At 47.2% G+C, this 27,513-nt stretch overlaps 1 protein-coding gene across 1 annotated transcript in view; it reads right to left on the minus strand.

Moving 5' to 3' along the window:
* Nucleotides 1-11,024: 11,024 nt before the first annotated feature.
* LCK (LCK proto-oncogene, Src family tyrosine kinase) overlaps nucleotides 11,025-27,513 on the minus strand; it is a 544,660-nt gene continuing 528,171 nt past the window's right edge. The window contains exon 13 of the mRNA XM_069622474.1: nucleotides 11,025-14,393. Within this exon, the coding sequence (XP_069478575.1) occupies nucleotides 14,191-14,393 (203 nt within the window). The 3' untranslated portion in view covers nucleotides 11,025-14,190. The remainder of the gene's footprint in view (nucleotides 14,394-27,513) is intronic.

Genomic DNA, 27,513 nt, shown 5'->3' on the forward strand with positions numbered 1-27,513 from the left:
GAACCAATAAATATCCATGTTCATGTACACAGTATTTCATACAATGCAAAAGACAGTTATATACACACATTAGAAAAGAACATTTGAAAAAGTTTTTAATGCTTAAACAGAAGTACGAAATGGTGATTTTTGTAAAATGTATCCCAATGAAAACTTAGGTGGACACAGAAAACTGTAAAACACATACCTAGGAAATACTTTAGATAGCTTGTGCCATATTTCTGGTATTGAGAAGTTTATTATAAATTAAATTTATATATATGTTTAGTGAACCTGTCAGGACACTTTTTTGTTTTGTGGTTTAGTGATTTCCCAGTCCTTGACAGAGTTGGGATATACCCTCTAGTGCATTACAAATAAAAGCAAATGGCATCAGGTAACAGCAGGTGATTTAGGTAAAACTCACACTATTTGATAATGCATCCGTCACCTGATTACCATTTGTGTTAGCGTGAGCAGGTGGAGCACACTAAATGGAACAAGTGGGAATTCTACTTAAGTAGGTAGCTGCCAGCTGAATCAAACTATAAACAGAACGTAAGCCTATCATCTCGATTTATGGGCGCCAAACCCAGGATCAAAGGGGATTTCCCCACGCAGTCTCCTGAGCAATTTGAACGGATAAAATGTCAATGGTTTGTGGACCGCCACTTACCCGTTCTTCTCCTTCTCCTTCCTCCTACGCCTCGATCAACTCTTAGCTTGTTCAGAGATTCATTCAAAAGTTATTACAAATGCACGGATCAAGCTGCGTAGGGAGCGGCGCACGCGGGTTCTTGCAGTGAACCTACGGCCGAACACTCTGCCCAACACTCCGCCCTCGCTCCGCTCGGGGCTACTGTTTAAATAGGTACAGGAGCTCCTCCTCTAGCACACCAGCTTGGACGAACGTTTCCACACAGAATGAATCTGTAATGGACCCAACACTCGGCCCAACACTCCGCCCTCGCTCCGCTCGGGGCTACTGTTTAAATAGGTACAGCAGCTCCTCCTCTAGCACACCAGCTTGGACGAACGTTTCCACACAGAATGAATGAGTAATGGACCCAACACTCGGCCCAACACTCCCAACTGTAAATATTGTACTTCTATGGTGCATGCTATAGCCATTGCCTATGTTTATGTATGATTAGCTTCCTGTATTAACAACAACACTCCAATACAATGTTGTTTAGATGAGTACATTCTTTAATAGATTAAGTAGTTCATGATAGGACTCCCGATCACCTCTGACATCTTGTTACCAACATTTTAAACACAACCCTTTGTAGGGACATTTCATCAAAATTAATTTCACATGTGATGTCATCAGTGATGTCATCAATGACATTTGTGATGTAATTTTTGATGCCCTGGGTGTTAGTCTTAGCAGTGCACGGTGGTGGCGCGAGTTATGGTTGCTTAGCTTACCATAACTGGCGAATTTCTGAGGTTTTTCGGTTGTGCTTGTATTCATAATATCCCTTTAACAAAGTTTTTCCATTGAATTTCATAGCTTTTTATTAGTGCAACTTAACCATAACGTCCCTGTAGCAAAGATTTTTCAGTGAATTTCATAGGTTTTTATTAGTGCAACTTAACCATAACATCCCTTTAACAACGTCTTTTCAGTGAATTTCATAAGTTTTTACCAGTGCATGCAATTGTCCTCTAACTTACTAATATCATACTTACGCCAATATTGCAACATTTTTGAGCAATTTACAAAGTTTCCCCTTAAAACTCTGCCATTTCCCAACCTCTAGCATCATTTTTAAAACTTCTGTTCACTTTTGCAACTTTTTCCACTGTTTTGCGTCCGTCGACGTCCGCAAACGTCTGACGTCATCATGGACCTTCCAGACAGTGCCACGTGACCATGTGCTCGAGCGCGGCATTAGGATGTGTCCGCGAACGCGTCCGCACATCGAGATCGGGTCGGTGCTTCGAGGACAGTTCAGAACTGCATTTTCTGTTGATCTAGGAACTTACAAGCTCAAAATGTACCCTTGCACAGCTCCAACACCTATTCCTACTCATTATCCATTAACAATCTAGTACAAAACACATACTTGGAAGAATATTAGCAAAACTGCTATTTATCTTTAAAATGGCATCAGCTATTGCCATCCCTCCTCCCCAAGAGCCACCAGCACCACCAGCTGGAGGAGCTACACAACAAAAGAATTGCAGTACTTCTAAAGACAATGAAGAGGACCAAGAAGATGAGGTAGAGGAAGTGCCTCCCTCTAGCACCCAGAGAGAATCATGGGTGTGGCAGTTCTTTACCACTGTTGGGAATGTACCAAAGACTAAAGCTACCAAAGCGAAATTCACTGAGTGCAACTTTGTAATCAGTCTCAAGATACCTGGACAGTACTCCTACGGAACCACCTCCATGCACCGCCACACCAAATCCAACCACCACAATGCACTCAGAAAGGTTGTTCCTTAGCAAGTAGTAGTCTGTCTTCCTCCACCTCATCTTCCTCAACCAGTACTGTAACAACACAGCCTACTTCTGTGGGACGCAACATCCCACCAGCTACCTTGCAAGCTATAAAAGAGACTGTTGATCCATATCTTTCAAAGACAACCGTCCTCTGCATAAACTGCAACATACCACTCTGCAGAAGGGAGCAATTTCGAAGCGCTTTTAAAGCTGTAATCAAGGAGCATGAGAAACACTGCCCCCTATCTTAGATGTAACACATGCGCAACATCTTGCCCTGTCCACCTGCCCCTCCATATTAGTGCTTGGTGCCTCTTCCTTCATTTCTCTCCTCACCTTACGTTCTAACCTCTCCTGAAAAAAAGAAAATACATCAAAAAACAACAAAAGAAATGTTCCTTTAGGAACCACCTTTCACAGTTAAAAAATAGAACTAAAAAAAAATCTTATAGACTCCATCTACTTTACATTTCTCAGTAAAGTACATAGACTCAGTAAGATTTTCCAACATTGCCATTAGCATTTTGTGTTATGCTAATGGAATAATGTGGCGTTCATTCCCCGTTCCAGGGACTGGAACAGGGGATAATGGCCCGGCAGCCCGAGCGATGCGAGGGTGGATAACGAGGGCCCCAGACCGTCATCCCCCATTCCAGCCCATGCAATGGGGGATTAAAGCCATTAGCACCTCGGGTTCCCAAGCGAGAACCTGGGGGGCTAAAAAAAAAAGGATTTTTGTTTCCACACCGGGACACCTGCGGCGTCCCGCTGTATAAAGGAACATTCTTTTCCAAGAGGGCACCATGGAAAGGGAAGGCGGGGTTCCGTACAGAGCCCCTCTTCCCTTTACATGGCAGCCTGCAGAAGGCGAAGAGAGAATCCTATGACCATATTACCACAAGCACATTTTTTTCCCTTTGAAACCTATCCCACTTTACCACATAGCCGGTCCCAGGTGGACACGGCCACTTTAACCCCATTTGTCGTGCCTCGCGGTCATGGCCAGTAGCCAGATTGTCCGGGTCTTGACCTTATGCCTTGACCCAGACAATCTGGCCACATGCTATACCTCAGTCACCAAAGGTATATCACTATTTTTTGTACCTACATTATGACACTTGTCAAAAAATAAAACCCGGGCACATTTGCAAAACCATGCTTTAAAGTCCTTGCCAATGCCCTTTACACAAGTTTGCTGGAAATCAGCCCATGTTTTATTTTTTCAAAAGTGTCAACATGTATGTACATACAATAGTCCTATAACTTAGCCACACTTGACAAAATCCATTCAGACTTTACACAAACATTCAAGGTTGGGTCTATGATCCTTCTGAAAACATTAGTCCACCCTCGTCAAATGGCAACAAAGTTATAATCCATCTAAAAATGCTGAGACCCAACCTCTAATTTCCCCCTTCTTAACAAAATCCCACAAAACTTTACGAATACATGTATATCTAGATATAAATCTTTTTGCAAACCTTTTGTGGCTTCTTCAAATGGCACCACATTTATAAGCCTTTACAATATTTTGGAACCGCCCTTAATTTTTCCCCCTCTTGACAGAATCCCACCAAACTTTGCAAGAACATTTATATCTAGATTTAAAATTGTTATGCACACATTTGTGCAGATTCGTCAAATGGCACCACATTTATAAGCCTTTACAGTATTTTGGGACCCCTCGCCCCTCTAATGTTGTTCCCTCTTGACAAAACAGCTTCATGATTTCCAAATCCATTAGGAATCAGGTCTAGAATAGAATTCTTAAATTTCATGCAGTTTCATTGGGTGGCGCCAAAGTTAAAGCCATCCAAAAACTGCTTTACACCAACCCAGTAATGCAGAAATAGGCATAGATGTCCCCGAACATCTGAAGTGTTCGCGAACATCTCAGGCTGTACCCGAACATCCGGTGTGTTTGTGGACTTCGGGAATAAAAAAAGACCAATTTTTTGGCTTCTTATGGCCATATCCCATCCCATCTTCATCACCCCTACCTCCCCAGAGATTGTTTGATGAGTTGGACAAGTGCAGTGTTGTGTTTTTTAATAGGTTTTTACCGCGATGTCCGCGGACACCGGCGGATGTCCACAAATTCAACATGGTGGACGTTTCCAAAAATCGGACGCATTTCACGCTTTTCACCATCCAATTAGCGGGCACGCCAGATGTCCACTTACCTCACGTCGCCTTCTGGACCAATCAGAGGCCGTCCGCAGGCTGAACAAGGAAGTGAGTCTGCGGACCAAACCCAGATATCACAAATTGTTTTGACCAACTCAAGTAAAAAAAAAAACGACTGGACGTATTTACACCAAATTTACAAAAGCAAGCTTTCGGGACCACGCCGCTGCTCCTGCCACAATTTTGGTGAAAATCTGTCCAGCGGTTTGGGCTGTAGACATGAGCCCATTTGTTTTCCATTGCATCTATTGAAATAAAACAAAAAAGTTGGGATCCCTCTACAACTTTGCCCCCCCTTGATGAAACCTCAACAAACTTGTCAAAATAATTCAGAGGGGGCCATATACTTTTTTTTTAAAAAGCTTGGAAAGGATTCATCCAGGGGGAACAAAGTTAAACAGCTACCATTTCAACAAACAGAATAAGCATGGTTCTATGCGGTCACCTTCACCTTCCACTATCCCAAACTTTCTGAAGTTACTTACTTCCACCCCCACTTTTCTTCACACAGGACACAGTGTCGGTGTCAATAAACTGTTGATGATCGGCTCAATGTTTCAGTCTCTGAAGAGTGAAACGCTGTAGGACGAATGCCTCCTCACAAGCTAAAAATGAGAATAGGTGCTGTAAATATGTTACTATGCAATCTTATGTCATCACGGGGACGCTGCAATGGAACATGGTTGACAATTACGCATCTAAAAAGACATCATAGAGGCCTATGTAAACGATGGATTCAACTTAGACACTGTTCTTATACCGCACATATCTCTCATTCAATCCAATACAAATACGCCTTTCAACTTCAACAGACGACAGTTTCATATACGTTCAGCCTTTTCAATGACCATTAATAAGTCACAGAGACATACGCCCCCTTCCTGGAGGTGGTCAGTGGTAATTTCGATATTTAAGAAGGAGGACAGAAGTGACTACCTAATATATATATATATATATATATATATATATATATATATATATATATATATATATATATATATATATATATATATATATGTATATATATATATATATATGTATATATATATATATATATTTCTAATAAAAAGCTGGAACGTATTAGTTGTTTTTGAGAGATTTATTGAGGAATTTGTGACATTAGTGACAGAAGAATCCAAAGACACACCCCTCTATTCTTTCTACTTTCTCACTAGAGCTGTGTGCTTCCCCAGACACACATGTTCTGCTTTCTCTCTAGAGCCAGGCGTTTCCTCAGACAATCCCCCCACCCCCGCAATGCAGTACCGGCCCTAGGTCTACCAGCATCCAGTGAGGGCCCCGCCAGATCGCACAATGTAAAGTGTCATCATGACACTATACATTGTGTGAGCTTGCGGCACCCTTTTGTCAGTCAGTGACTTCCTATTAGCTAATGACAGAGGTGCAGCGTGAATCACGCCACGCCTCTGTCACTCACTGATAGAAAATCTTTGACTGATACTTTATATGACTGTAAAGGGCGTCGCCAACTCACACAATATAAAGTGTCATGAGCCGGCGGAGCCCTTTTATTTGCAGCAGCCCTGTTTGACCGGATCAATTGATCACCCCTTGACCCGGCTGTGACTCAGTGCTTTAAGTGGGATAAGAAATAGAGGGGGCTCTAATGCGCGGTGATGAAATATTTGTGGGTGGTGCCTAAAAAGGGCTGCACGCAGCCTCGAATCCCAAGTAGCTAATGAACCAAGAGTTGGGGCCTATGTAATTAAAAGAGTGACCCAGCAGAGCCAATCGAGTTTTCATATGCGCAATGAAAGGGAGTGAATTTTACCTTTAAAATATGTATTAAGAGGACCGACAGGGTGCGCGGGCAACATGGACGCCTAACTGACAGGCTCTGTTCCCTGCCCTGGTGAATGGCGGAGTAAAAGCAGAGTAAAGTCCCCGAGAGCAGTCACAATAGCTACCGGGACAGCGGAAGGTGGGCGCCACCCGACGAGCTGGAATTACATTGCCCTTGAATCCGCTAGGCAGCCGAAAGAACAGCCCCTAACAAGGCTGGCAGAAAAGTGGCAGGCGGAGGTCAGAGCCGCCCAGGACACAGTTTCGACTCAGAAGGGGGAGACACAGGGGTCCTTGTGGAGAGTGGGACCCCGCCTCCCACTGCTAGAGGCTGGCCACGAGCTCGGGGCTCAAGCCCTTGCCACCCGCTGGCCGCCAGTGAACCCTGCGGCAAGCAACAAAGGAGAACGTGGCATCGTGGGACAGCCTTCTGCTTCATCCCCCGGGCCCAGCGGGACTCGGAAGAGCTACAGTCGGCGGAAGGACACCTAAGGTGCACCAATGAGGGGCTTGAGGAGAGCGCATCCCCCCACGCTAGAGGCTGGTGACGGGCCCAGTGCTCTTGCCCCTTTGCTGGACAGGAGTGAAGATGTAAGGCAATCTTGAGGGATGCCGCGGAGCGTGACGCCTTCCTCCCTTCTCCCCTTCCCCCCATGGCCGAGGGATTACAACAGGCAGATCGGCCCAAGACACGGTGGGTCGGAGAAACCGAGGTGACACCCCCTGGGAGGCCCGGTGGGACCGGGCACAGTGAGGAGCCTTCCAGGACTGGTGAACACAGGGCCCAAGGAGAGTCACAGCCCGCAGCCTGGTGAGTGCACCCTAGGGGGCCCCCTGGGGAACAGCGAAGTAGGGGAAGGCTGGTTGATCTGCCCAGGTCCAGGAACTGCCGCGAAGCAGCCCCAGAGGAAGGTTGAGGGAAAGACTTGGAGTTGGAACCCCAACGAGTGGGGGCAGCCCGAGGGGTGGGGAGCCCAAGTGAGGGCGGAGAATTGGGTCATTGAACCAGGCTGCTGCAGTGCCCTCTCCCCTCCATAGATAGACGGGAGGGCACAAGTGACGGGTGAAGTGTAAAAGAGCTCTTGAAGAGCGTGGCTCTATGGACGCATGACCACGGATTACAAGTGGAGTTTCCTCAGTGTGAGGGGACACAGAGAAGCAGCACCAGACTGACCCAGAAGACTCGAAGGGGACGCCCACAAAGTAGGATCCCATAGAAAAGGGTGGCAGTGGAGGGCAGTGTAGAATTGAGCCCCCCGAGCCTGAACTTGCAGAATCTGGTGGCTCTATGTGAGCCGGCATGGGAAGGTTGGGCTGGGGTAAGGTGGGCGGTGGTTAACCAGTAGTGCAACCCCCACCTGAAGGATCTGGAAAGGGGCACTCCAACAATATCAGTTCCCTGAGAGAGTGGAAATGGCGGCGGGGAAGGGGGATAGCGGGTCCCACCCATGTATGGCCGTAATCGGCACTATTAAAAATGACATTCAGTGATCCTGGAGGAGATACGGGACATGAGGACCAACATTGGTGCGAAAGTGGTGCAGCTCTCACTACCCTGGAGAACAAGGTGGAGGGCCTGGAGGTGAACCAAACCTCATCTGTGGTCCTTGAAACTTAAGTGGGGGCACGCCTTCAAGAAATGGAGAAGCGAGAGGAGGAACTGCGGCTAAAGGTGGAGGACATTGAGAACAGGGAAAGGTGCAACAACCTCCACTTCTTTGGCCTATGGGAGAAGGAGGGTGAATCCCTGGCTGGACTGGAACGAAAGATACAGGAGGTTATGGGGATGGTTCTGGGCTCCAAGGAAGGACGGAGTGCATCAGGTGGGTGGTGGAGGCAGGGGGCCCTGCTCAGTCCTTGCCAAGTTACATTACTACAGAGATAAGGTGGATGTTCTGGAGTAGGGTAGACGCATGGGGGACATTGAATATGAAGGCTCTAAAGTGGCCATCTTCCAGGATCTCGCAGCCCAAACACTTCTGAAGCGCAAGAAATGTGGCCCCCTGACCAGATGTCTCAGAGAAAAGGGGGTAAGATACAGATGGGGGATACCCTTTTGCGCTCATCTTTGAATGGGAAGGCGAGAGGCGCCAGGTAGTAACTGACGACGATATCAAATGGACCTAGGAGGAACTCTTGGGGTGGGGGCCAGACGGCTGTGGAGCTCAAGACGGGGAGGGGCCCAGCCAAACCAGCGGAGCAGCAGGACTGGGGATACCGTGTGGGCGGCGCATGGTTCATGGCGCCAGGAAGTGCCAGAAGCTTGGAACCCCACCCTCAAGAGGGGAAAACGACCTGAGGGGAACAATGCCGATCCGACGAGGTTTCTAACCTGACCACTGGGTCATATCAAGAAAGGAGGGGTGACCCCCTAAAGCGGTTAGTTGATTGATACGTGTGTTCTGAGGGGGTGGGATGGAGTGGCTGAAGACCTTTGGGGGGAATGTTACACAGGTGCACCGTTTGCTCGGTTCAATGTTTCAATACAGGGGAGATGGGGAAGCTACTCTGGGAGTTCGGGCTGGGGGGTTAGTGGGAGGATCATGGGGATGACAGGGGGGATGAAGACAGGGAGGAGACGAGGGGGCTTAGTACGTTGTAAGCTAATAGGCAGTAACACCCACGTGTAAGGAGATGGGACGCCAGGTGGGCCAGGGTAGGGACACACACCCTGGTGATTTGGTTTGTGACACTACAATGCAGGTAGTGTGGCACTGTGGACAACGGAGGAAGGGAGGGGTGAGGAGGGTTAACAAACACGATGAGCCTCTTTGCGGACGATGCCTTACTGTACATTGTGGACCCTTGCATTATGGACAGCCTGAAGCAGTACAGAAGACTGTCAGGTTTTAAAGTTAACCTTGAAAAGTCGGTGGCACTGCTGGTTGGGGCCCTGTTGGGAACAGAGAAAGAATATATGAGGGGGCTCCCATTCCAGATACAAGAGGAGCACTTTCGATATCTGGGGAAACAGGTGTACAAACAATTTGGGGGCCTATACACAGGGAACTATCTGCCATTATGTTCAGCAGTGCGCAAAGATGTGAAACGATGGGGCAGGCGGGGGCTTTCTTGGATGGCGCGTCTGAATTACATAAGAATGGTGGTACTGCACACATTCCTGTTCCTGTTTCAGATGGTCCCGTTGGTGGTCCCGAGGACCTTTTTCGACGAGGTAAGAAAGGCCTCACTAAAGTTCCTGTGGGCAGGGGCCAAACATAGAATTGCCTCCAAAACATTGATTTTACCAAAAGGGGCAGGAGGGATGGGCTTCCCGGATCTCCCGACCTACTATAAAGCAGCCCAACTGCAGGTGCTGGTGGACCATTTGGACCCGCCTCAGAGAAGCAATGGGTGTCACTGGAACTCACCAGTCCCCCTCAGAGAATGGCTGTGGGTTTCCCGCTCTTATATTCCAGAGAGGGTGCTGACTCACCCAATCCTGGGAGTCTTATGGGTTCTTTGGAGGGACGGAGGGGAGAATAGATGGTTGTCTACATGGCAGTCCCCCCTGAGTGGCATCTGGGCACCACCAAAACGAGATGGTATTGAAGAGCCTTTGGCAGTCCAAACGTGGGGAACTTGAGGCTGGGCTGAGCAGAGCGGGCCAGATGTGGGAGGGGGGGCATTCATTGTAATAGAGAGGCTAGCAGACTGCTTGCAGATATGCACCCTGTCCATATTACGCTACTTACAGCTGAAGGGAGACTCTTCGGAGGGTAGATGGGGGGGTGAACCTACAGAGGGGACTGATGGATTTTGAGATACTCCTGCTCATGAGGACGGGCTCCAGGGGACTCAGAGCTGAGCTTTATAAGGGGATATTGCTGCCGGAACCCAGGCACCCACCCCCGGCAAGGATTAGATGGGGATGTGACCGAGGGAAGGTAATACACGACGCCTTATGTACATTGATGTGCAATGCAGAAAAGTGGCAAAGTATGCAGCGTCCTTGCAGTATAGACACCGGGCTGTAAAGGTCCTGCACAGGTGGCATTACCCTCTGGTTGTACTAGCAAAGATTTGGCGAAGGTGCGAGCCATATACGATATGGAATACCTTACACATCTGATTGATGAGTCCTGTACCAATATTGAGAGCCAGTGGGTGTCCTTTTTTGGGAAATATGTGTGCTGAAAAGTGGCGGGGAGGCGATGGGCCAAGATGGGTTAAGCCTCGGACTGGATGGCAGGGGGTTCCATGGTCCCAGATCTTTCGGTTCAGAGAGGGACCCCAAGGGGACAACTCCGGGTGAAGTATGGCAGGGTGATGGGAGGATGGTGAATCCAGCCAGATGACCCGAGGGGGTCCGCTGGGAGGAAGGTTGTCATGGTGGAGGGGAGCCTCACGGATGTAGCTTGAGTTGGCTGCATGGCGGATGGTACAAGGTGTTGTGGGACTACGGAGACAGGGAGAAGGGGGAAATGGCTTCCGGGGTAGAGGAATGAACTTTGGGATGCTGCTTGATCCGCAAACATGAACTCCTGTCACTGATGTAAGCCTATGAGATGGGATTTAAAGTGGGGGGAGTATTACAGGGAAGCAGTGCTCATTCAAAGCTTGTATTGTTATATTCAAAATGCCAGTCACAGTTCAATTTTCAAAAAACATAAAAATATTTATTAAAATATAATTAATATGCTGTAAAAATATTGACCAAAGTATATATTTTCAAATATAAAATGGAACTTCAAATCAAAACAGGTCCGTGCACCACGCAATCCCACAGTTCTTTTGAAAGAAAGCCTTTGTGTTTGAAAAAAACTTTATTTCATTTTTCTTTTAACTTGTGGTATGATTCTAAACGTGGCTGAAAGTGACACTTACTGGCGAAGAGCAGTATTGGCAGTTATATTTTTATTTTCATTACTGCAGGTAAGAAATCTGGTCTGGGAGAGTCCTGATAGAACACTGGCTCAAGGGCAATATATGGACACTGCCGGAGAGAAGCCCTGCCCCACTTAAAGCCCTGCCTCCACTTGAGTTGCTCTTCCAGTAGTGCTGCAGCATTCAAACTGTGGGGTGCGCCCCTGCAGGGGGCCACGGCCGCATTCCCTGTAGGGCCGTGAGAGCCCAGCATGAAATGGAAAAATAAAATAAGTACTTTAAAAAACCTTTATTTTTTAGGTTGGAAGAAATGAGCAGGGCGGCTCACATGGTCGGGCTAGCATGACACTGTCTCAGGCACCAATGAAAAAGTGGCCCATAGCTGTAAATGGATGTTCATTCCTTTAGTCACAGACTGTTTGAATAGTACCCAAGGGGGTGCTTTGTGTTAAAATGTAAGTAAATTGTGATATTTAAAGAGTATTTATTCAGCAACAATGGTCAAAATTAATAACTGCATAGTGAAGTAACTAATCAAACTGGCCCACATTGGCCAAAAAGGTGGCCCATTTTGACTGGCCCACACTAGCATTTTGCATTTTTGGTACAGGCATTGCCCTATTGCCCTATCGGCCAGTCCGAGCCTGGCGGCACATCCATAATGTTGAGGGGGCGCCCACCCAGTGGACCCCTTGCCCATTATCGAGGAGCTAAGGAGCCAACCCAGTGAAACAATGAGCACTCCCTCAGTTGCTTTTTCCAGCTGAGGGAGTACTCCTGGGCTGGCTGAACAGTCAAAGGGAAACACTATTCCCCTTTGACAGTTCAGTTCAGTCCCCCAGCCGCACATGCTCACTGAGCCATGCAACGCTGGGGGAGTTTTGCTTCGCCAGCATTGCATAGCTGATTGGAAATGCTGGCTGTGGCACTGCATGTCTGTATGTGCGAGGGGAGAGCTCCTGTGCCTCCTTGCATATACGGACAGAGCCGCCTGGATCAGGGCGTTTCAGCACCCACACGTAGGCCAATGCAGAAGGTACGTTTATATTCATTTTTTTAAATTTAAACATGTGTATGGATGCGTGTATGCTTGTGTTATGAGTGAGTGTATGGGGATGGATGCTTGTGTGAATGACTGATTGCTGTATGAATGTGTGTGTTAGTTTGTTTTGGTCCGTTGAGCTGATTTTGGCAAGTGGTGGATAGAGGGGAGAAGGAGGGTTGTACAACAAAGGCTTTTAAAAAATGCCTTAATGCCTTTGTTGCACGATCCCCCTACCCGCCTGCCAAAATCGGCTCTCCTTCTGAGGCGCTGTGGAGCCCAGGGGATAGAATGGTATATTTTTACTGGATTTCTATCATAGGTGTCCAGCCAAAAATACCATGCTTTCCACCTTGGCATCCTAGCATACACACATAATCATGTTGATTGTGTTAGGCCCAGTGGGGCCAAGGGGACAGGGATGGTATCTGTTTACTGGACATCTATCATAGATGTCCAGTAAAACATGTCATGCCTGCCCCCCAGTCCCTCCAGCACCAATTGCAAACTGTTTGGCTATTTACCCATTTTTTTTAAAAAAAGAATGCTCTACAATGCAACATTTTAACCCATTATTTGTTTTTTAATTCATGGGGGGTGGAAAACTGCGCTCGGTCGCTATGGCATTTTTGGATGAAATAGTTATGCCCCTCCACTTAAAAAATTCACCAGCTACCACTGGCCCTTGGACTGTGTTGGGAACGGGATGGGGGGAGCCCATGGACTGTGGTGGGAGCAGGATGGGCGGGAACCATGGGATAACGGTGGGAGCAGGGTGGGGAGAGCCCAGGGTGTGTGATGGGGTGGAGAGAGCCCAGGGACTGTCATAGGAGAAGGTGGGGAGCCCAGGGACTATACTGGGAGTAGGGTGCAGTGTTGGCACACAACACATACTATCCATTTGGCATTTTTGGGGGTCTGGCCTGCCCAAATTTTCAGGGGGGGGGCCCAGCCCAAAAAAGTTGTGAAGACACTGCACTAGTGACAGGCGATTCTCCAGACAAACCCCTCCGCGTCTACCACTCTTCCACGTGAGGGTCCACGGCGGAGAGGAGCGTGGGGGGATACGAGTGATGTGATGCATTAAAGAGAGGGAACACGGCAGTCAAAGTCCATAGGGACAAGTAGGCTTCTTTTATAGTACACATTGTTCATATGTAACATTTCTATGAAGCAAGGTTACAAGTGCAGCTCATTCCTCCCACCGCCCTCACAATCCGCTCAGGGTGATGCCACAGAACCCTGTCACACCCACTCACAGGTGGTTTTGGAGAGAGTCTGCATATTGGTGCACAAGGTCCGCACTGGGGGTGCATTGGCAGAGCTGCCTGCGTGTGCCAGTGCTTGCTTTCATTCATAAATTAGGTGCATTGGTAAAGCTCTGTTTTTGATCCCACTCCTGGAGACAGATGAAGGGCGTCTTTTGTGGTGCAATTTTGGTTCAGTTCCAAAATCATTCTCTGTTTAGAATCATCAGGACCGGGTTTGAGCAATGTTATTGGCACTAGTGGAGTCCTGCAGGCGAGGAACCCCAATCACTAGCAGAGCTGCTTGTGGGGTCTGAGCAGTAGAACAAAGGGGGGAGGGTGCATTTCAGTCTGAGGTGCATTGGCAGAGCTGTTGCAAGACCCAGTCTTGGGGCACACTACGATAGATTTGAGGTAAATTAGCAAAGCTGTTTTCAAAATCTGGACTCAACTTTCCAAAGAGCGTCCAGCCGGCGGTGTGTAGACCGGCAATATACTGTTCTTGGGGGTCAGCAGCAGAGTGCGCATCAATGTGTCTGTGAGTCTGATGAAACAAAGAGACAAATGGCCTAAAAAAAATAAAATACTCGTGGGATGCAGAAAATATGACAAGTCTGCGGACAGACAGAACCTCCCACGTGTGGGTGAGAGTGTCAGGGCTGCTGCTGGTACTGGCCCTCCGTGGCCGTGAAGAAGTCCTCCAGGAGGCCCTTCAGGAACTCAAAGGTGGGCCGCTCGTCAGGCCGCTCCTTCCAGCAGCGCATCATGACGTCATACAGCTCCTCGCAGCAGTTCTCTGGGCGGGGCATGCGGTACCCACGCTCCAGGTTCTGGATCACTTCTGGGTTGGTCATTCCTGCAAACACAAAGAAATGGGTTAAGCTGGAGAAAAGGCACAGCTATGGGGGCCTATTCTTCCCCTAATTAGACCACAGAATAATCTGTCCTAAAATCAGGCGTTTGTGATAAGGGCAGGGGTGGGCTGGCCTACAGGGGACTTGGGGAGATTTCCTAATAGGCCTCTGCACCCTGGGCCTCTTTTGAGTGGTATTTCTAAATGTACTCATAGGAAAATGGTTGGGCTTGCTCAAAATGTGTAATATGGGGCTACTTTGAAGATTATTTCCACGGCCTCTTTTGGTTCCCAGTCCACCCCTGGATAAGGGAGGGGAACAGCTATGTAATTTCAGCAGGGGTTGAAGTGGAAAAAAGGAACTAGTGGTACTCTGGCTGCATGATATGATATGGCATTTATAACGTGCCTGTACACAAGTGTTTCTAGGCGCGACAAGGGAGGGAGGACAGAGGGAGGACAAGACAAACAATACTACTAGGCCTTATGTCATTCAGATTGTGCAAGTGCGACAGTGCAAAATGCAGGGGGAAGGTTTAGGGGGAGTGCAGGGGCGAGGGGAGGGGGAAGTATGGTCAGGGCAACATGGCTCTGAGTAAGTGCAGCCAGGGCAGTGCGGCTCTGGGTAAGTGCAAGGAGGCACCTGGCTGTAGGAGTTGCAGTTACAACCCCTAAGTGCGCAGTAGGCCAGGAAACAGTGCAAGGTTGCTGGTCTTGGAGGAGCCTGGCACCCAGTGAGGCTCTGTGGGTACCAAGCAACCAGTCAGCGCAGCAGCCAGCTAAATTTGCAAGGGAACGAGAGAGAAGACAGAGGAGAAAAGGAGGGTCTTGAGCTGCTTCCGGAACTTTAGGTGTTCCAACTCAAGTCTGAGAGGGGCAGGCAGGCCGTTCCAGAATGAGGCACCTGCAGAGGAGAGAGATCTACCCCTACTCTCTGCCTGGAGAAGCATCTGACCCTCAGAGGGTTGGAAGGTAGCTAAGCGAAGAGCTCTGTAAGGAAGGTAGTTAGGAAAAGATGTAGTGCGGATCCCAGCCCCAGCAAGACATGCAGACATTGCCCAGCCCCTGGACAATGCAGAGGGTCTTGAACTTGATCCTTGCTGTCACTGGGAGCCAGTGAAGAGACTTCAGGGCTGGAGAGATGTGGTCCCTGGACTTGAGGCCAAGGATAAGTCATTCAGTCCTGTTCTGGATTAGTTGCAGGGGGCAAGGAGTAGAGGTAGGCAGATTGAGAAAGAGGCTGTTGCAGTAATCCAGCCTAGAGAGAACCAGAGCTCTGGAGACAGTGAGCTTCTGGGGGAAAGTGAGAAAAGGAAGAATACCTCTGAGGAGGTACAGCTGGAAGTGGGCCTTTTTGGCAAGGTCCGAGATGTGAGCAGAGAAGGAGAGAGTGTAGTCGTAGATTACACCAAGATTTTTTGTCGCACAGGAAGGTGAGGGTAACAGGCCCAAGGAGGGCGGCCAGAGTGAGAGAGGGCAAGTGGTAGTAGGGGTCCCAATAAGAAGGATCTCCGTCTTACTGCCATTAAGGCAAAGATCGTTGGAGGCGCACCAATCCTGAATTGAGGATAGTCAGGAATGAACATTGGAGGAGAGGAGGCTGATGGAAGCCTGAAGGAGAGCTGAGTGTCATCTGCATAGCACTGAACGTTAAAGGAGAAAGTAGAGATCAGGTGGGCCAGGGGGTCAAGATAGTCATTGAAGAGCCAGGGTGAGAGGATAGAGCCCTGGGGGACACCACATGTGGAGAGGGAGGTGGTGCAGAGAAAGCACCCAAGTTGGACCTGGCAGCAACGGACCTAGAGGAAGGAGGTCAGCCATGTCAGGGCCTGAGCCGTGATGCCCAGGCTTACACACAGTCAGTTGAATAGGGTGGCGTGATTGACTGTGTTGAAGGCAAGGGTAAGGTCAAGGAGGATGAGGAAAGAGGGAGAGCTGAAATCGAGGTTAGAGAGCAAATCTTCACAGGTGTTCAAGAGAGCAGTTTCTGTACCTCTGGCTGCTCTGAAGCCAGACTGATGGTCTTGGAGGCAGCCAACAGATTCATTGTGGAGGGTAACCTAGGAGATGGCCAGCTTTTTCAGGAGTTTGTCCAGGAAAGGAGAGATATATTTTTTTATTTTTTATTTTTTTTAAATTTTAATTGTAACAATTAGTTTACAAATAAATTTCATTTACAATAAAACAATAAAACAATCCAATCCAACTTTCACATCAGACTACCTGGATATACAGTCAGGCATCCCTGAGAATATATATAGGCAGCATACCATACAGTCCAATTTTTCCAAGTTAATTAAGACTGGTCCTCGCTCAAGATGCTGTCTACAAATTCGCATACTGCACATGTAAGCGGCACATTTGTTCCAGATAGTATCCAAAACCACCATTTGTCCATGTCTTCATCAACTGGAGCAAAGGAACCAAGATGGCGTGATCGTTGCTGCGTGACTTTGGGGCAATCAGTGATCAGATGTTTTACCGATTCCACTGAATTTCCACAGAACCTACAGAGATTGTTCTTAATGTTGCCAGCTCTTCGTCTCCATTGAATCTCTTTTGTTGTATGAGCATTCAGACGCAATCTCAAGAATTGATTACAATATTTTCTTGATGGAAATTTTTGAAGATATCTAGGTAGACAATCCAAACAGTTTGTTAAAGGACCTAGATCAATTGATGAAGATAGTAGGTTTCTTTGTTCTAAATTCTGGATCCAATTCCACTTCCTTAGTCTCTGTTTCACAATTTGGGGCGTTGATATCAGTGTTTCCCACTTTATATCCGCCGAATCAAGAATTGTTTTTAAACCGCTGGACCAGTTTAGCATAATACTGCAATGTTGCTGTTGGGCCATGTTTGAGAAGATTTGATAGGCTGGAGCCTGAACCTTTAGTGACATCTCCCGTAGCATGGCCAACGATTTCCAGACAACTATGTTATGCAGTGATTCAATTCCAAGTTCGTATTTTATGGCGATCATTGGAACGCCCTTTGGCAGTTTAAGAATACGTCTCCAGAAAATCCCTTCAAGGGTTGGCCACAGATGGTAGTCCAGGTTCCAACCAGCCTCTGCTCCAAATGTAATTGAAGGGATCACCTTTTGTGTGTAAAAGGTTAATACTGGTTTTAATGTAAATTTTCCATATTCAGCATGAAGTTTTGCTCCTTGCAATGCAAAGGTCGATGTGTGTTGTTTGAGATCACAGATCCAGTCCTGTTCTCTAGTTGAGGTGTTATACACAATTCCTAAGTAGCGAATAGTTGGTTTATGTTGGAGTTGTACTTCATCGATATTCCATCTGAAGTTCTTGGTTAATCTTTTAGTGGAATTACCAATCGACATAATCATGGTTTTCTCTACATGTATTTGCAGCGATTTGTCACTTAGGTATTTTTCCAATGCAGATAGAAGTCTCTCCAGGCCAATTGGTGTTTCGTCTATTAGGACAATGTCATCTGCGTATATTGTCCAACTGATATTATTATTACCAATCTTTGGCGGAAAACAGCGAGTCTGAGAAAAAGCTTCAGATATGTCAGATATAAATAGTTTGAATAGCAGGGCAGCCAACGGGCAACCCTGCTTTACTCCTTTATTTGTGTATATTTTCTCTGTCAGCTCGCCTGCTTCATTGATTCTTATCCTGATTGAGGTTTCTTTGTACAGAGCCATTATGGGCTGCAGTATTTCAGGCGGACACGACCAGGTTGTCAATTTGTTCCACAATTTCGATCTATTTAGGGAATTGAACGCTTGTTTCATATCAATGAAAGCAATGAAAATGTAAGGCTTTTAGTTTCAGCAGATTCAGTATCGTTAGGTTCACTTCTGTCCCCACATCTTTGGTAAAGCCTGTCTGCCATATATCGAAGTGACCTGAGTTGGTATCCCACTTTGATAGCTTCTGTTGTAAAAAGGTTGCAAATATCTTACCCAAGATATCCAATTGGCGATTGGTCGGTAATTCACCGGATCGTTGCGGCTACCCTTTTTGAAGATAGGCACTATGATGGCTGAGTTCCAAGATTTAGGTATCATCTTTGTGTTGGCTATCACTTGGAATAGATGGTATATAAAGGTTGTCCAATGCTTGTTGTTTGCTTTTAATGTAACATTGGAAAGGCCATCAGGTTCGGCCGCTCAAGAGTTTTTTAGATGTCTAATTGCTGTTGATATATCTTGTCGCGATTCGACTACGTCCCAAACCTGGCCCATTTGAAGCGTTTCTTCTTTCGGCTGATTTACATTGCTTCCAAAAACTTTAGCAAAGTGTTGTTCCCAACTGGCCTTTGAGATAGCATGATGAGTCTTAGCTTGCTGGAATATTGTTTTGTTATTTATAATATTCCATATGTCTTTTGTCTTATGACAGAGCATAAGCTTCAGGATACGTTCTCCTCTTTCCTGGTCTCTCATCGTTGTGAAGCATTTCAGCCAGGTTCGATATCTCGCCTTTAGCTGTTTCATAAGCGTCAATTTATTTGAATCAGACCTTTTTTTAGTTTTCTCAGATCTTGTTGCAGTTGTTTTTTTTTTAGGGACACCAATGGACTAAATTCATATTTTTTTATATACGAGCAACTGTTTGAATGCTTGTGTTTTATTTGAAAGTTTACCAACAGAGCTGTGTAAGTTAATTTATCGCATGCCGCTATCTCATCTGAGGCTATCATTTCATTCAGACTCCTCAGTTGCTCGATGTTTATTTTTAGTCGAGTTCCTCTTTGAATTACCTTGATTGGTTGATTGAAAAGCTCAGCATTTCTTGGTATATGTGCCTTTAGATACAGTTTAAGTGGATTGTGGTCGCTATTTGATGATTTCAGGACCTTCAGTTCTAGAATCTCATTTAGCATGGTGTTTGATGGCCAGAAATAATCAATAATTTTTTCAGATCCGTCGCGCTGCCATGTAAAATTCGGAGGACAGTCTCCTTTTGTTTGGCCATTGAGCATATAACAGTTTCTGCCAATCATGGCTGAATGGAATTGATATCCTCGACAAATAGAGTGGACGCGGTTCTTGTATTTTTTTGTTTTCAGATTGTCGTCGAACCACGAAAAATTCAAGTCTCTGCATACCATCACCTGTAGATCGGCCCTCAATTCCATGTTGTCGTCAATCAGTTTTGTTACCGATTGAATGAAATTGCATGAAGAAATCATGGCTGTGTTCTAATAGGTGTTGAGAAGTAGTTGATGTTTAAATGTTGAACTAGGTCGACGACTGTTTAGAAGAAGTGTTCCTTGAACAAACAAATTGGGAGAAAACGATTTTATGATCTCCCATCCCGAGGCGTTATTTATCATCGTCAGTAGACCAGAGAATGGTCGGGCAAACTGATTTTTCCCTGCCGGATTTAGTAAAATTGAATAGCCATCTCTGGATGGCACCTCCCGCAGCCACGTTTCCTGAAGACAAACTGCAAAGTTATTTTCCAGAGAGATCTCCAAATTTTGGAACAAATGACTGAAGCCTCTAGTGTTCCATGATATCAAGCTATTTTCCTCCTCCTTTTTGTCTGGCAATGGCTAGGTTCTATTTAGGTGGTTCTGAGTGACAGATTTGGCAGGGGTATTTTGGTTTCTCACTGGTCTTTCTTTGATGTTAAATTGTTTCCTTAAGGCTTCACGACGTTGTTCATTAGTATGCTCTTGATCAGCTGGCACAACTTTTTCATTTCCTTCTCTCTGGTATTTTGCTTCAATTGTCAGGTCGAAACCAGCTCATCTTTTGCTGCTACCAAGGTGTTTTCCACTGCCTGAGAGGTGATGTGGAGATAAACCATGTCGAGGGAATCTTCATTGATATATTCCACAATGGCTATGTCATTAGATGTTATCGTTCTTAGAGAAGGAAATGTGTGTAGAAGACGCATCACATTTCTGCGATTTAAATTGACTTTGTTTGCGTCCGAGAAAATATTCTCTAGTCGTATTCTCCAGAGTTTTTGTTCTCGTGCAGGTTTCACAGACACAGGTTCCTCAAAGTTCCTTTGTTTTTGCCATTGCGCTGCCGTCATTTTAGGGTTGAATTTAATGGAGGTCAATTTTTTTGTTGTGTGACAAAATTGTCGTTCTTTTGATTGGCTCTCCTTGTGGCCTTATTTGTTACATCGTCCTTGTCACTTTGAACCTGCTGCATTTTTCTCTGCTCTTGAGGAATTTTTGTAGTAGGACGAGAGCTTTCGTCTATTTTTTCAGCCTGCTGCCATTCGTCTGATTCCACTGAGTAAGTGGACAGAGCACATAAATCGGTAACACTTTGTTCAGATATCTTTGAACCAGAATCGGATTCAAATCGTCGTCTCTTATTCGGATTGGATGGAGCCACCACGTTTGTTTTTGGAATATCTTTCAACAGCAGATTTCTTGGAGGTACACCTTCATGCTCCTCATGTTGAGCATTTGGTTGATTGTGTGAAAAAAGACCTAGCTTTTGAGTTGTAGAGAGATTCCTCACAAACTGTTTTGTTTTATTTCTAGCGATACTTGTTTTATTTTGCCGCTTGTTTACTGTTTGTTTTTTGGCTGGCGCTTTTGTGGATTTTTCACTTGTTTTGGATGGCAGCGAGGGAACAAACAGTTTTGCTGCACCTGTGAAATATCAAACGAGGTTACAGTTCCTTTGACAGGCGGTACAGGAGCATGATGGGCTTCCACTACAACAGCCTCAGATGAGTTGGTATTTGGTGGGGCTACGCCCGATCCCTCTTGTGGCACGTTTGGGAGAGTATTACCAGCTTGATCATCTAGTATGGAGCTCATTTGACAATCAGCAGACACAATAGGTTCAGTATTCACTTTATCAAGTTGTGGTATGTCAGAGCTTTTTATGGTGTCGATACTGCGTGTAGAGATTTTAGTCGCACCACATTGGTTTGCATGTTGCTTTGAATTAAGGTTTGCACTCTCTTGGCGATGTGGGAGTCTCTCCTTAGGTGGACATTCGAGGTCAACCTTACTCCAGGAAAACGAGTGGCGACACCACTTCATTATTTCTAGAATCGCCTCCATTTGGTCATTTTTGTCTGTGTGGTCCTTTGAAGCCAAGTCTCCGAGTCGGCTTTGCCATTGAAATGAAATCTCCGCTTCACGTTCAACTCTGGACATCAAATGAGTGTTGTTTTCCTCTAATGACGAGACTTTGTTTGTTAGATTGTGCAGCAGGGCATTTTGATCCTTGACAGTCTCGTTTAATGATTCAAAGAGTTTGATGAAGGGGATCAAGGCAAGTGAAGTTGCCGCCAAAACATTATTATGAATTTGAATTCCAGCTGCAACTGATAGATTTTCTTTGCTAGAGGTAGTTGACTCGGGTTCTGGAGACAACGCATCAACATTTTTGCCGGCGCACCGGTCATTTAGTAAGGTTTGATTTCCTACTTTATTGCTGCAATGGAAACGCATATTCTCAATTGGCTCTTTTAGAGTGCTCGATTGTGCATTTCTTGTTAAGGTGCTACCCGTTGTTTGGGTACTCTGAGCATCTTTTTGATAAGGTGCTTGTCCGAGATTTGAGTAGCTCATTTATTGTTTGAGCACACTTCACTCCTTTCTCGTTTATCATCAGCTTTTTCTTTTAAAAATGCTACACTTTGAGGAGCAGTGGAAAAACTGTGTATAAGATTGTTTTTTACAGCTTGATAATCTGCTGTCAGCCTCTCAGTCAGCCGTGCTTCGCGCCCTGCTAGGTCCATTCCTAAGCTTTTTTTATGGTTGGACACAGGCAGGGGTGGCAAGGGAGTCATAAGTGCATCAGTTGCCAACGGATGTAAAGTGGCTCTTTGTTGTACGTCTGACTCACATTCAGGAGCCGGGTTCCCATCATCAATTCTGCTTCATGAAAGATCGCATAATGTATCGCCATTTAGGGGCGGGACAAACAAAATGTTTGTTTGATTTCCAGATCCATTAGGTAGTTTTAGGGCCATCAGTTCCGTGTCCGTTACAGCAAATGGTGATAAAAAGGAAGCAGTGTTGATTTCAACCATCGCGGTGGATTCAGATGGGTGAAGACTGTTTGCTATTGAAGCCACTAAAGATGGAACAGCTACGGATTGGCTTGTATGTGAGTTCGCACTTCTACGATTTTGCTACAGTTGTTGATGGACACATTGGGGTGATGGCCGTGAGTCGCGCAGTCAGACAACACGCTTTGATCGCTTTTCTCATATTCTTTTCTATGTGCCTGAGACTGCAACTGACTTTGGATGACCAATACCGTAGCTGACACGGCAGATGTCACGTGTCGTTCAAACGGCGAGCTCACTTTGTTTATGTCTGCATTTCCTGTTATTTCGGTCCCACCAGTTGTTGGGTCGAAAAAGTGAGCATGCACCTTTTTATCCCTTTTAGCGTACCTTGTTTGGGTCACCACCGTCGCCTCGGCCGGGCACACCTTTGCTGAATCTACAGCAGAATGAGGCGCTGTTAGAGCAGTACCACTGCCGTCCACCTCATAGGATCGTCGAGGACTGCGACGCGGACTTGCTGCCGCGGGTTGAACTAGGCAAAGGGAGGGGGAAGGAGAGGAAGGAAAGGAGATGCATGGGCCCCCGGCGGCGAGGGACACAGGGAGCGGGAGCGGACAAGGAAGTAGGGTAGGCAGGGAGGGAATGGGAAGGACTGGAAAAGGAAGGGGAATGTTTGCAGTCACACTCTGTACTGGTATCGCTGATTCGCCTGTAAACGAAGCCTCGCCTCGAATTCGGGCGTTTAAAGTTGTTTGTCGCGTCTGGGGCCGTAAGTCAGTAACCATGTTTTATTCTTACCGGTACCAGTACTCCAAGGATGCAATTTCCTGCACTTCGCGTTGTCAATGGCTTCTTCAGCGGTTCTTCAGTGATGAAGGCGGACTGGAGGCAGACTGGACTCTGCTCCGGACTCCGCGCCGCGCTCCGCACTCTGGGAGGGTTTTTAAACACATCACCACTGCCAGTAGAAAGAGGACTGAACACGTCGTGCAGCTCCTCGTAGTGAAAACACACGGTCAAAAACAGCAAGGGACTGGAGGCAGGCTGGACTTTGCTCCGGACTCCGCGAGAGATATATCAGGCGATAAGCGTAATAACTGTTGCATAAATTGGACTTTTCAGGAATAATACTCTCCCTCTAAACATGCACCCACTGACCTGTTCCAGTAGATGTGTGTGTTGAATGTGAGTGGCAACCTGGAGAACCTCTTCCTCTCCCTAGATAAATGAATCAGGAGGGAATGAGCTCTCCAGGGAAACCCTCTGGGGGAAAAAACCCTGATCGCCTCAGTAGATGTAATCTTCTATGTTGCACTGGATGGGGTGAGTTTCCGTTGCAATTCCAGGTGACTGAATGCAAATACAACAATGAAATAAGAAAGGTAAAGATTATAGAACAATAGGTTCAGGAATAGAAATAGGGGTGAAATGATCTGGATATAGGATAAGGAAATATTTACCCTATGGAGATAGGAAATGTGCAATGAAGTATTCAGAAGAGCAAGAATACGGATTCCTTCTGAATGATGGAAATATAGAAGAAAGAAGGTTGAAGGTATTGAGTCTCCTAGGTGTCGTAGTATGTTAAATCGGTTGGAAAGGAATCTAAAATACCTGCGAAACAGAATTTAATCGTAAAGAAATTACGGGTGATCCTAGTTGTGAGAGTTCTGGAATCGGCTGTGAGCCGGAAGAGATAAGAAGAGATGTGATGAGAAGAAGGCAGTACTAACTAAGGCGTCGGAGCTAAACTAAGCGAGCAAACAATACCTGGTAAGCAAGTTCCCCTTGTGGTATAAGTCGGAAATGGGTTTGGAGTGAATTGCCGGGTAATGTCCGGAGAGACTGGAGCGATAATGCCAGCTCAATGTGTCCCGACTTCAACGAAGGTAAGCGATCCCGGATGGCTAGCAAAGAATCAGGTCTGAGCCGACCGCTGGCTCGAAGAGAATGGGTGTTAAGTGGCGAAGCCTCAATTCCGGAGGAGCGGGTGGGAAGCTTTGAAAACAGAGAGACAGAAAAGGGTAAGAATCGAACAATGAGAGCTATAGCAAGTAGTAAAACCTAGGGGCGAACTTACGGAGCGCTGATTGTAAGGAGTAGCAACGCACTCGAGCCTTGTGCCTGTCGGCAGATAACCGGAACTTTGCTGAGGGGGCGGAGCCTCCATTGCAGGCATCCACTGCAAGGCTGGAATGTCGCAACCTGCCGGAGCCGCCATCTTGGGAGAAACAATGGCTGCCATACGTGCCTGTGACCATCGGTGCCACAAAGACCATCTCCTTCTGTGAGATATGACAATAAGTTTGCCGGACAAGAAGGATCGGCAGATGTCTTTTTTAGGAGAGGGTGCACAAGGGAGTGCTTGAGGAGAGAGGGGAAAGGTCCAGTGGTGAAAGAGTGATAACAGAAATCAGGCAAGGCTGGAGCGAGGGTGCCAATGTGGTCCTTGGTGGTACTGGAGGAGCAGGGGAGCACCTGTTAGGATGACACTTTCATAGATCAGACTTGTCTAGAGACATTTTCAGATGTTGTCAGAGCCAAGGAGAAAAAAGGAAGAGGAGAGGTGGCCAAAGGGGGCCTGAGAGAGGTAGAGGGAGAGGAAGAGGTAAGAGAGGCCAGGATGTCCTGAGTTTTAGTGGTGAAGTGAGAGGCCAGGGCCGTACAGAGGGCCTGGGAGGGAACAAGCCAGGTGGAGGCTGCAGCAGGATTGGCCAGATCCTTGCTCTCTTCTTGGTGTGGACAGAGAGTCTGTATTGTCTTTGGAGCAGACGACAGGCCAGTTTATCAGAAGATGAGTACCTCCAAAAAGGAGGGAATGGTATGGTCGGGCAGATGGCTGGGAGGGTGGGGGGGATGTTGAGTGGGGGGGGAGGTGGAGGAGTGTTGACCAGGATCACAAACCTTGGCTCAAATAGTTGGATTTCAAGGTCTACAGTAATAATGTCTTACAGAGTTTACTTACAAAAAAAAACAAATGCCACAATAAAGCCACATGACAGCATGTCAATGCTTATAGCAACACGCTAAGCCAAAAGAATGTCATTGTGGCTTTAATTTCACACCCTGAATCATAACTGTAAGTCCCAGAATGCACTTTAATGCCAACCTGAAAAATCTAGTTAACCTCACGGGGCTGCCAGTGATTTAAGACGTGTAATGAAAGAAGTTGTGTAATAAACAAAGACAGATCTGCAGATCCTTTGTCATAAAGCTCCAGCTCGTTGCTATTCATGATGTTGACATTTGATTAGTGACTTAAAGCAACTTTTCTTTTTTACATATCAAGATAGTCGACATCAGGGATATAAAGAAATATTTAAGTGGGAGCTTTAACTATCCCAGATGTGCAGGGTAACTGGTGCTGTGCGAGGTCTTGGAGCTGGAAATCTCCCATCATGCATCGGAAAGACTCTGCCGCTGATGCAAGAAATCAAGAAATGTGTTTGCAGCCTGAGCACCTTAACCACCTGCAGAGCGGGGGGTGGGGGGAGAGTGGGGGTGTGTGTGTGTGTGCGTGCCTGTGCCTCGCTGTGACAAACTGGAGAAAGACAACGCGTCAAGGACCCATTTCTGGAGCTGAATTTGGGATGTTTTGCTTACTGTAAATGTATCCCCAGAATGAAGAGATCTGGAGAGAAATCCGAAGGCTCTGCGCATGTTTCTTCAGGCCGCTTTCATCTTTTTATCTGACTTCTGTAGTGGGATCTTAGAATAAAAGTGAGTGTGTTCCAATACTGCACCAGTGAGTCCAGTGTCAGGATATGCACTTTTCCAAAACAGTGCAGCTCCCAGACCAGTGCTCACCAGCGAAAAACCAGTGAATGGGATGGACCTTCTGAAGTGGTGGGGCCCTACAGCTGTGAGAAGGGCCCCTGTCCGAGGAAGGGGGCCGACAGCTAATTAATGGATGAGTGTGTGTGTTGCCTCAGTGCGAGGGGGACCCTTCTGCGATTTAGATCCTGCAGAAATGGCACACTATATATAGTCACATATAGTCGCTGCTTCAACGTAAACATGACACTTTTACTTGCTTCTAGGCTCTTGCCTCCATACCCTCTGCCTCTGATCTGATATCCCATCCTATGGCCTTTGAACCCAGTACCTGGGTATGAGAATGGGACGGGCTGCCTACCCATACCCTGCTCCCACGCACCGCCTTACCCTCTACCCCAGGCATGGAATCTGCACCTGAGTCCCATGGCCCCAGTACCCGGTTCTAAGCACAGGATGGGCTGCCTTTCCATACCCTGCTCCCACGCGCCGCCTTACCCTCTACACCAGGCATGGAATCTTTACCTGAGTCCCATGTCCCCAATACCCGGGTATAAGAATGGGATGGGCTGCCTACCCATACCCTGCTCCCACGCGCCGCCTTACCCTCTACCCCAGGCATCTAATCTGCACCTGAGTCCCATGGCCCCAGTACCCGGGTATAAGAATGGGATGGGCTGCCTACCCATACCCTGCTCCCACGCGCCGCCTTACCCTCTACCCCAGGCATGGAATCTGCACCTGAGTCCCATGGCCCCAGTACCCGGGTATAAGAATGGGATGGGCTGCCTATCCATACCCTGCTCCCACGCGCCGCCTTACCCTCTACCCCAGGCATCTAATCTGCACCTGAGTCCCATGGCCCCAGTACCCGGGTATAAGAATGGGATGGGCTGCCTACCCATACCCTGCTCCCACGCGCCGCCTTACCCTCTACCCCAGGCATGGAATCTGCACCTGAGTCCCATGGCCCCAGTACCCGGGTATAAGAATGGGATGGGCTGCCTACCCATACCCTGCTCCCACGCACCGCCTTACCCTCTACCCCAGGCATGGAATCTGCACCTGAGTCCCATGGCCCCAGTACCCGGTTCTAAGCACAGGATGGGCTGCCTATCCATACCCTGCTCCCACGCGCCGCCTTACCCTCTACACCAGCCATGGAATCTTTACCTGAGTCCCATGGCCCCAGTACCCGGGTATAAGAATGGGATGGGCTGCCTACCCATACCCTGCTCCCACGCGCCACCTTACCCTCTACCCCAGGCATCTAATCTGCACCTGAGTCCCATGGCCCCAGTACCCGGGTATAAGATTGGGATGGGCTGCCTACCCATACCCTGCTCCCACGCGCCGCCTTACCCTCTACC

The sequence above is a fragment of the Ambystoma mexicanum genome, chromosome 11, assembly GCF_040938575.1.
Source record: "Ambystoma mexicanum isolate Mex_15411 chromosome 11, UKY_AmexF1_1, whole genome shotgun sequence".
Taxonomy (NCBI): Eukaryota; Metazoa; Chordata; class Amphibia; order Caudata; family Ambystomatidae; genus Ambystoma; species Ambystoma mexicanum.